Source organism: Berghia stephanieae, chromosome 7 (genome assembly GCF_034508935.2).
Source record: "Berghia stephanieae isolate SIO BIC M18660-M18661 chromosome 7, UCSD_Bste_1.3, whole genome shotgun sequence".
NCBI lineage: Eukaryota > Metazoa > Mollusca > Gastropoda > Nudibranchia > Aeolidiidae > Berghia > Berghia stephanieae.
In genome coordinates this window covers 9793589-9804655 of record NC_088366.1, presented here as the reverse complement: position 1 = coordinate 9804655, position 11067 = coordinate 9793589, and the positions used below count along the sequence as shown (strand labels likewise).

Sequence of the window (11067 nt, the reverse complement as noted above, 5' to 3'; positions counted from 1 at the left end):
ATAGTTTGTCTGAGGTCTGATCCGCCTAAAATGAAATAAAACATGGTGCCCAAAGCTCGTATGTAAACTTCAGTTTTGATCCGCCGATCGTGAAAATCGGGGCTTCAGAGGTTTGATCCGCCGATCGTGAAAATCGTGGCTTCAGAGGTTTGATCCGCCGATCGTGAAAATCGTGGCTTCAGAGGTTTGATCCGCCGATCGTGAAAATAGTGTCTTCAGAGGTTGATCCGCGATCGTGAAAGTGTCTTCAGAGGTTTGATCCGCCGATCGTGAAATCGGGCTTCAGAGTTTGATCCGCCGATCGTGAAAATCGTGGCTTCAGAGGTTTGATCCGCCGATCGTGAAAATCGTGGCTTCAGAGGTTTGATCCGCCGATCGTGAAAATCGTGGCTTCAGGGGTTTGATCCGCCGATCGTGAAAATCGGGGCTTCAGAGGTTTGATCCGCCGATCGTGAAAATCGTGGCTTCAGAGGTTTGATCCGCTGACCATCGATATATGTGTGGCTCTTTGTTGAAGAAAATTGGAAAAAACATTATAGCTAAACTGTGAAAAAAACCCCTACACAACTTTCTCAATCATGTCTGTCGTATTGAACTTAATTTTACATATTTGGCAAATATTATTACAATCTGGCATGGTGCTTGATTTGGGCGGCTGGTAAACTACGATACTACCCGACGTGTACATGTATGCAGGTCTGACATCTAAACGCAATTATGGGCCTTGTTTAACATTGATATTGCAATGAACAATATTTTGCCTTGTTTTTTTTGGGGTTTTTTTTTTAGACTTCCATTACAACAATAAGCCCTTAATAAATTGGGTTATCAGACCTGCAAATTAGTGCACGTCGGGTCTATTGTACTCTAATAAAATACGTTTCTTATTTATTTATTTATTTTTTGACCAGGAAAGGAGTTCTTGAAATATCGGTTGACAAGATGACCTTCACCTTAACAAACCTATTAAACCTGGGATGTTAATGAAGACATTCTTTTAAGTCTTAAGTTTCAGAGTTTTTTTGTTGTTGACAAGATGACGGTCAATTTAATCAATTGATTTTTTTGGAGTACTAGTTTGTTTCTTGGTCAATATTTTTAAAACGTGATTTTTTCATATTATATCATATTAGTATACATATAATGAGTAAGATTTGTAATAGTTTAGTATTATGCATTGAAATAATACAGTCTTCGGGTTAACAAACGTACACACGCACACGAAGCTACCGTTTGAGTAAAAAAAAATAATAAAGCAACAGCAATATTATACAAGAAGGGAGTTTTTTAAAAATATCTTAAAAGATACGAGAGAGGAAAAAAATATCAAAATAAATTGCAATAAAAAATGTTTTTTTTTCTCCATTTTAAAAATTCCATTTTGTGTTATGAGGATGATATGAATAAAAATGTTAATGATCTTATGTTTTGAACTTTTTTTTTTTTGAATTTGTAAATGAAGGAACGCTTATAAAATAGTGAATATAAAAGGATATGGTATAAAATTGTATGCACAATATCTTTATGAATTTTATAAGTATCGTTATACCGCCTTTTAAAGGTAATCGTTACAATGAAAATTGGTCCGCGAGAACTTTAATGATAACAAATTTAACCCAAGGTGTTGTTCTAATCTCCAAATTAAAGCTGCTTTCATGAACAGGACAGATAAGGAACAATTCGTAACCTTTCGCTACAGACGACGTAAGCCGTGAAACGTAAACAAATCAACATATTATAAATAGAATTGGAAAGGGGATGCCGGGAGATTATTGTGACCTGAACTTACATTTTTTAAAAAGAGAAGAAAGCTCTTTCCATTTACGTCACGTTCTTTTTAATTGTTGTCTAAATGTTCTCCAAAAAAATTAACGCCTAATTTTATTGGCTGACAATCTTGATGTTTACGTAATACGGCGTAAGTCGTGCTTTGCGAAAGGTCTTCAATAATTCATAATATTCACATTTTATTATAAACAATTGTGGTCCGTATGTGTTTGTTTTTCAGTTGTGTTTTTTTCTTCCTTTATAGAACGAATATGACATCAAATACATACATCAACAATAATATGGCTTATAATTATTTTAAAAAGCGAAATGTTTCAAAACCACGTCAACAACAAACGTCAGCAAACGGTTAAAAATTGTATCCCATTTCGTCAACCTTCTATTAATCTCGGAATGGATTAGATAAAGGAAAATCATGTTTTAAGTGAAAGTTTTTACAATTAATACATAAAATTCAGAGTAATTTCATATCCGTAATGGAAGTATGTATTTTTCCACACATTTTTGAATGCATAAAGCTTAAATTTGAAGTTAAAAACCCTTCTCCCGTGTGTCTGGTTTTAAAGTAATGAATAAACGTTTTTATCATTCTTTTGTTATTGGGTGAAGAAGGGTCACCGGCGGAAAAGTTATTAGAGAGAGAACATCATGTCCTCGCAAGAGGACGAGAGACGCATGCGCACAACCAACATGACGTTCTCTCTCTAATAACTTTTCCGCCGGTGACGTCACAGACTATGGGTGACGTCCAATCAAGGGACGCTACTCTTCCGTTAATCTCATTCCCTATAATCATTTTCACGTAAACCTAAATAATTATCTTCGTTTAATCCATTCCGATTGAACCCTAGATTCACTCAATGGGTCACTCATTACTTCTCCATTTGAATTGTTATGATTTGTACATTATCCCATAATAAAGTTATTATTCTACAAATAATAGATAAATAAATAAATATATCAAAATAAATACAAAGAGTATTGCATCTTATAAGGCCAATGAAAAACAATCAATTTTTCAATAAAGCGAATTTAATTTGGCACGTGGACGGATCAGGTTTGATTTTGTGTTTTAATTCATTACCGGCTAAATTCGAATTTTAAACGACCCAATAATTAATTATGCGTCAATTCAAATATTTACCTGAATGTCATTTAACCCATTATTATAACAACACAACAGATATTATAACAATACGAGTTCGGTTCAAATATAATATTATTCTCAAGCCGTATGTGTTAAAAATGTATTTTCTACACATTATTTTGCCCAGAGACAAAATGTTCACATTAGATTTCGATCGATAAAAAAGATCCACAACTTGTCAAACATTTTTGAGCTGAAACATTTACAGACATGTCAACTCTAAAACTATTTTACAAGTTTGGGTTTTCTCTAAATCACAAACGATGAAGTAAGCAGGGAAGCGCCAGAGGACAAATAAAAATAAATGAAATTTCGGCGATGGGAGTGGGAGTTGAACCTAGGACCAGACTGCTACGGCACCCGCCACCTGGTCGTAGAGAGAAAGAAAGGAAGAAAGAAAGAATTGAAAGGAAGAAAGAGAGAGAGAGAGAGAGAGAGTGTGTGTGTGTGTGAGAGAGAAAGAAAGTGTGTGTGAGAGAGAAAGAGAGAGAGAGAAAGAAAGAAAGAAAGAGAGAGAGAGAGAGAGAGAGAGAGAAAGAAAGAGAGAGAGAGAAAGTGTGTGCGTGAGAGAGAGAAAGAGAGAGAGAGAGAAAGAGAGCGAAAGAGAGAGAGAGGAAGAGAGAGAAAGAGAGAGAGAAAGAGAGAGAAAGAAAGAGAGAGAGAAAGAAAGAGAGAAAAAGAGAGGAGAGAAAGAAGAGAGAAAAGAGAGAGAGGAGAGGAAAGAAGAGAGAGAAAAAGAGAGAGAGAGAGAGCGAAAGAGAGAAAAAGAGAGAGAGCGAAAGAGAGAGGAAGAGAGAGAAAGAGAGAGAGAAAGAGAGAGAAAGAGAGAGAGAGAAAGATAGAGATAGATAGATAGATAGACAGAGAGAGAGAGAGAGAGAGAGAGAGAGAGAGAGAGAGAGAGAGAGAGGACGGTTTACAATCGACGCCTCCATCACTTCTCTTTCGGCCGGCGCAGGGTGCCGTGTCAGTCGGGTTTTAGGTTCATCTCCCCGTCGGTGCAAAAGTCAGTTTTTACTTGAACTTATGCCATTCCTCCTGTTTATATAGGTGCCTGATCCACTCACGTTTCTGAATAAATATTTATCTTAGTCTATTATTTTGTTGAAATTCTTTCTTTTCTTGGCAAACATTAGAGAAAAAACATGTTTTGTCTTTTCTTTTTTTTTTTCACCGCCTAAATCGTTGACCTCTCATGCAAGAAGACTCCTCGTGTTTTATAAGTAACTCTTGAGTGCGAAAGCCTTGCCACATCTTCCACATACGTAGGGCTTCTCAGTCGAGTGCGTCTGGATGTGAGCTCTCAGATTAGATTTATCCGCGAAAGATTTCCCGCACTGTGGACACGCAAACGGCTTTTCTCCGGTATGGGTTCGAATGTGGCCTTGAAGCAGCCAAGGTCGACTAAACCGTTTGCCGCAATGTGAACATTCACAGCCTTGATTGTGAGTGCGCACGTGCATACTGTAGGCTGGCATTGACACGTAAACTTTCTCGCAGTGCGGACATTTTCTTGCCTTCTTGTCGCAGATACTTCTGTGAGTCTGCCTGTGTCTGGCAAGGTTGCTGGACGTGCTGTATCGCTTTCCACAGTCTGCGCATGCGTATGGGTCAATGTTAGACTTTGTTGTGCTCGCTGAGCTGAAGAGAAGATCTGTCAAAGCTGAGCTGTGGTCTTTGTCATGATCTGGTCGCTTAGAGCCAAGCAACGTAGTTGGTGAAAGCATCGCGGAAGACGGTGAGCTTGGACTTTGAAGAACTTGGTTTCTGAATAACGAGTTACTGGGGCTAAAGTTCCTACTACTACTACTGCTGTTGCTGCTGCTGCTGCTGCTGGTGGTGGTGGTGGTGATGTTGTTGATGTCATGAGCATTTTTCTGAGAGATCTGGTTAAGCCTGTCGAGCATGGAGGAGATCGGTTGTGTTGGAGATCTTGCGTAAATATGATGTGAAAACAACAGATGATTTTGGATAGGACTGCTGATGATGCTAGTGCTGCCTCTGGGGATGTCCTGGTGATAAGGTGAGAGCGAACTGGGAGTGATGATGGATGAACTGAATGGCGAAACGGGTGAAAATGTAGACAAGACAGACGTATCGTTTTGGCTCTCGTGAATTTTCATGTTGTCATCCGACGATGAAAGGTAATCATGTTGGTCTTTGGTTCCTTGTGTAAATCTGGTCTCTTTGGGAAATCTTTCATCGGGGATTTGGGTGCGGTCAACTTTAAGTGTTTGGTCTGTCTTGTTTGATGAAGCCAAAAGATATTTGAGTTTTGGATGATATGCAATCTTTTTGTATAGAGACTCTGCATTTTCTTTCTGTGTGATTCTCCCGTCGGTTTCATAAATGGGACGACCTGTTTTACCTTCTGATGAAGGGATTCTTTTGTCAGAGGAACGATCTACTGTATTTTCAACTGATTCTGAAATTGGGGATGAATGGTTTGAATGGTTTAATGTGCTCTTTCTTTCTCTTGTCTCACTGGGTAGCACGCTGATTGCGATTGAAGATTTATATCTGGGTTGGTATAAGATATATACGTTGGAGTTGAATGACGTGGTGACTGGTATTCCGGAAGGACAATCTTACCATCTGGACTTAATTGTGGAGAAAGTATAAATCGAATCCTTTGATTTGTCGTTGACTGATCATTGGTCCACCCGTTTGACTGAGTCTCGGGGGTTAGTGAGGCTCTCTCTAAATTGCACTGCTGATTTGGAGAACTAAACTCGTTAGGCATGCTTTGGTCATGGTTTTCTACGTCACCTTGCTCTCCTTTGGTATCTTCAATTCCTCTTTGACGAGAGGAAAGCTGGGAATAGTCAATCGGCTCATCATAAGTAAACTCAGATTGTGTTTTCAGAGATATCGATTTACGTGGGATATATTCGTCGAAACATATCTTTCTTTGTGTATTTGTATACAGTGATGTTGAGATGGTGACAGGTACCAACGTTTCGAGATGATTCTGTTGTGATGTGACCGTGAGATATGGATGAAGATGAATGGAGATGCATCAGAGTATCGGCTGCAATGGCTACATCCGGGCTCAATGCAGGCGAACTGTGTGGAATTTGGTCCAAAATATCCAATTTCGGAGATTTGTAAAAAGGCTTGGAATCTACGTCATTTTCTAAGGTAAACTTTTGGTTCTGTTGATGCTTAATAATGTCATAATCTCGAACGCCGAAGGTGTACGAGTAGGACACTGAATGCCGACTGACAGTTATGGATTTCTCACTATCCAGCATTGAATGATCCACCAGGGAATCTCTATTCATTATTTTGGGATCAAAATTTCCTTTGCTCTTCAAATTACTGTCTCTGCGATAGTTGAGTGAGGTCGGACTTTTGACGTCACAACTGAGGTCCAACACGTCACGGCCAGCACTCTTCTGCGGGCTTTCGCTCATTAAGTCGAAAATCATTGCTGAAGCGTCCGCAGGGCAGTCCCAGCTGTAATCTACTTCCGTCGGGAGTTCGCGACGTTCATCGTTGTTGCTGGAAAACCCGCTGTCGCTCTCTCCATCGGAACTTGCCTTGTCTAAGCTTGCCTGGCTAACCAATCGGCCTCTTCTGATTGGCTCTGTGGTGAGAAGAAAGAAAATGATTTAAAAAAATAATTTTTAGTCTATATAAAAAAAGCTTGAGTTTTATATAGCCCAATATCCACTATACGTGCTCAAAGCGCTTTACAAGAGGTCCCTAGACAACAGCAACATTTAACATGTAGAACGAGACATGACGCCTGTTAGGCGATATTGCCATGTTTTCGGACAGAGACAAAGGTGTTAACGGCCAGGTACTCATTTTACACTTGAGTACAGTGAGATAATGTGAGTATAGAGTATTTTGTAAGGACTCAACTATGCGCCGAGCGAGGCTCGAACCCAGTACCTTCCGATCCGAAAGCGAGTGTCATACCACTAGACCACATAGCCGCACATTTTAATGGGGATCAATAGTGCGATGTCAAAATAATGGTTCCAATCTCTTTGGAAGTGTAAGACCAGTCCCCAGGAGAATGGATACATACATTGTGAAACTGATCTTCTGCTTTCATAGTGATGGCATCTTATTTTCATGTCTAAACAAATACTTGTCGTCAATGAATATCACCCGTCCTCTCTCTTTTACGTCCCGTGAACCCAAGAGGAGGTTAACCCTTTCCTTATCAACTATAAGATCACCGTCGCATCCGGTACGATACAACCAACATTTATCTTATTCAAATTTCTTTTGTACATCATAAAATTTTAAGAAAATGAACAGTGTGTTGTTCAGTAATTATTGCTAAACAAATTATGTATGGCGCGAATTTTACTTCCATTATGCCTAAGTGATAAAAAATATATATTTGTGTTAGTTGAGTGTGAAGTTTGGTTGAAAATCTTGAAATTGGCTGGTATTGAAATGGTTAAAGGTATATGAGATTTGCATGTAAAAAAGAATGTTGAGGCTATCATGGACAGACAAGTATACGAACGAGGAAGTGTTGGGGAAGGTGAGAAAGGGAAGAATGTTGATCGATACCATCAGAAAGAGGCAGTTACGGTTTCCGGGACATGTGTGGAGAAGAGACGGAATAGAAACGTTGGTAGCATCTGGGATGATCGAAAGAAAGAGAGCTAGAGGAAGACAAAGAAGGACATATCTAAATAACCTAAGAATGGCCAACTATGATTTTAAAAGCAACACAGATTTCATGCGCACCGCAGAGGATCGTGATTCGTGGAGACAGCCGACCGCAATGTGCTCAAGAGTACACGCCACGATGGATGATGATGGATGGACATGGATGGACATGGATCGTGATTCGTGGAGACAGCTGACCGGCAACGTGCTCAAGAGTACACGCCACGATGGATGGTGATGGATGGACATGGATCGTGATTCGTGGAGACAGCTGACTGGCAACGTGCTCAAGAGTACACGCCACGATGGATGGTGATGGATGGACATGGATCGTGATTCGTGGAGACAGCTAGCTGATCGGCTACGTGTTCAAGAGTACACGCCACGATGGATGATGATGGATGGACATGGATCGTGATTCGTGGAGACAGCTAGCTGATCGGCAACGTGTTCAAGAGTACACGCCACGATGGATGGTGATGGATGGACATGGATCGTGATTCGTGGAGACAGCTAGCTGATCGGCAACGTGTTCAAGAGTACACGCCACGATGGATGATGATGGGTGGACATGGATGGACATGGATCGTGATTCGTGGAGACAGCTAGCTGACCGGCAACGTGTTCAAGAGTACACGCCACGATGGATGGTGATGGATGGACATGGATGGACATGGATCGGGATTCGTGGAGACAGCTGACCGGCAACGTGTTCAAGAGTACACGCCACGATGGATGATGATGGATGGACATGGATGGAAGCTGACCGGCAACGTGTTCAAGAGTACACGCCACGATTGATTATGATGAATCTTAAGAATCTGGTTGTACTTCCTGCGATTTAAATTGCTAAGTCACCATATGGTTCATTATGAAACCTATTCGTTGTTCGCCTCTCAGCCCCCCCCCCCCCCACCCCTAGAGAACTGAATACACACTTCCAATGTCATTTAGAAACGGAAGAGAGGAGAGAGTACGTCACGGAGGCTGGTGACCCATTGTGTGTTTCTATAGATAGTATGCAGATGACGTCACTCAGGCCTTTGTTATTGTTTTTGCCATCCGCTTTTGTGAGTTGTTCTCACTAAACTGTATTAACCAGACTATAAAAGTTCATGGTTACACAGAGTTTGTGTGTTGGTCCGTTATACTTCCGGATGGCAAGGTTGTGAACTCCTTGGCCAAGCGCATTCTATCTATACTGAGTAACGACGAAAAATCGACATTTAAGGGTCTCGGTCGATATTTTGAATTAGTTTATATTATGGTATATTTATTTTTTGTTGAATCATAGTGATTGTGATGGTGACCGTTCGCATCAAAATGGTGTTATATTGTACTTTTTAAAAAAAGATGGTTAAACTTTCATTTAAAGCTTTAGTAAGACTCTCGTTTAGGAAAATTCATTTTGCTTTTCAAATTCAACAAATTATTATACTACCTGTCTGTGCAGATATGTTATGTACCGATATGACACACGCACATAGGCACACACACACAGACACACACACACACATATTATATATATATATATATATATATATATATAATATATATATATATATATATATATATATATATGTGTGTGTGTGTGTGTGTGTGTGTGTGGTGAGAAAGAGATAGCAAGAGAGAGAGAGAGAGAGAGAGAGAGAGAGAGAGAGACATTCACACACACACACACACACAAAGAGGGAGAGAGAGAGAGAGAGAGAGAGAGAGACATTCACACACACACACAAACACACACACACACAGAGAGAGAGAGAGAGAGAGAGAGAGAGAGAGAGAGAGAGAGAGAGAGATTCACACACACACACACACACACACACAGAGAGAGAGAGAGAGAGAAACATTCACACACACACACAGAGAGAGAGAGAGAGAGAGAGAGAGAGAGAGAGAGAGAGAGAGAGAGAGAGAGAGAGAGAGAGAGAGAGAGAGAGAGAGAGAGAATGAATGCAACTTTTTCAACTGCTCAAAACTAAAAATTTCGTATTCCATATCATTATAACTTTGGACTCTCATTTTTGCATTTGCTGAATCCTGGAGTCACGCAAGTTTGATGTTTTAGATTATTGAATATTAAAATATGTAATTGGGTTGGGGGGAGAGATGAGAGGAGGAGGAGAGAGGTGGTGGGGTATGGGTGAGTAATTGAAATTGGGGGAGGTTGGGGGTGGGGGGGGGGGGGTAGAGGCGGGATTGTGAGCTCTGGAGGGGGCGAGTGGGTTGGTAGCTACAAATACGATGAATGATGAGCGAGGAATGACAGATTAATGAAAACAACTGACGTGTTCAAAATTACATCAGGGGTAAATAAAAAAAAAAAAATTTTTCTGTTTTCTTTGTCTCCCACTCTTAGCAGCTGTTTGCCTATTCCGCAAAGCAAATGACGGTAAATGGGAGTGAGGAGTGGAAGGGGGCGGGGGGAGAAGAAGGAAGGAAACATTTTTGAAAAGTGAAAAAAAAAAAAGTTAATGACATTCGGTGTGACTGGGGACTGGGGACGTAACTCTCTATTATAAATATTTCACAACCCATCGGGGTCTACACGAATCGAATCGACGTCTGTTCGTTCGTGTGCTCGCTGAACGAACGGACGGGTGAAATGGATTCGAATATCATTTTCGTTCGTTTTAAATATTAGCGAATAAAAAAGCAACCACAAAAACTTAAGTGACGTCATCCAGCTTCTTTCTAAACTCAGGTCTTTGTTGTTTTTTTATTTTGTTGCCATCCAACTATAGATATTCGAAGATGACGTCACTCACGTCTTTGTTATTGTTTTTTGCCATCCGCGTTTATGAGTAATGCTCACTGAACTGTATTAACCCGACTATAAACGTTCATGGATACACACAGTGTTGTGTGTTGGTCCGTTATACTTCCGGATGGCAATGTTATGAGCTTCTTAGCCAAGCGCATACTATCTATAAGAATAATTCTCACTGAACTGTATTAACAAGACTATAAACATTCAAGGTTACACTCACAGTTTTGTGTGTTGGTCCATTATATTTCAGGATGGCAATGTTGTGAGTTTCTTAGCCAAGCGCATATTATCTATTGATTTACTCACGATTTGCTCTATTGGTCCTTATCTCGTTGTATTTTGACGCACATAGGAATTTGTTAATTTAACTCATTGTGGCAACAAGAAAAACAAAAATCTTATCCCAGTTACTCAGTGCGTAGCCATCGTTAAGTTATAGCCCGACACTGAGCGTGGCCTTAGTAAAGTTATGACCTGACACTGACCAAAAAATGACGTCAAAATGCCAGTCTTTTGCCACAAAAGGAAGCAAATCGTGAGTTGTATTCAATAGTTCAACCAATGAAATAACTTGTTTCCCTGAGCTCTACTAACGACAACTCACTAGGCGGTGCAAAAACCAAATAATGACGTCAAACTGCCAGTCCTTTTGGATTTCAGTGTCATAACGATGGCTACGCACTGAGGCCCAAAAGGACTGGTCTTTTGACGACATTATTTG

At 40.2% G+C, this 11067-nt stretch overlaps 1 protein-coding gene across 1 annotated transcript; it reads right to left on the bottom strand.

Annotated features, from left to right (window-relative positions):
• Nucleotides 1-3692: 3692 nt before the first annotated feature.
• LOC144976138 (uncharacterized) lies at nucleotides 3693-5728 on the bottom strand. The gene has a single exon (XM_078920319.1). It carries the CDS (start codon nucleotides 5056-5058, stop codon nucleotides 4153-4155), a length of 906 nt encoding a protein of 301 aa, XP_078776445.1. The 5' UTR covers nucleotides 5059-5728; the 3' UTR covers nucleotides 3693-4152.
• Between the last annotated feature and the right edge of the window lie 5339 nt (nucleotides 5729-11067).

What these genes read in the sequence shown, in the direction of transcription:
- LOC144976138 (XM_078920319.1), bottom strand. Translation starts at nt 5,058, where the DNA reads ATGAAAATTCACGAGAGCCAAAACGATACGTCTGTCTTGTCTACATTT.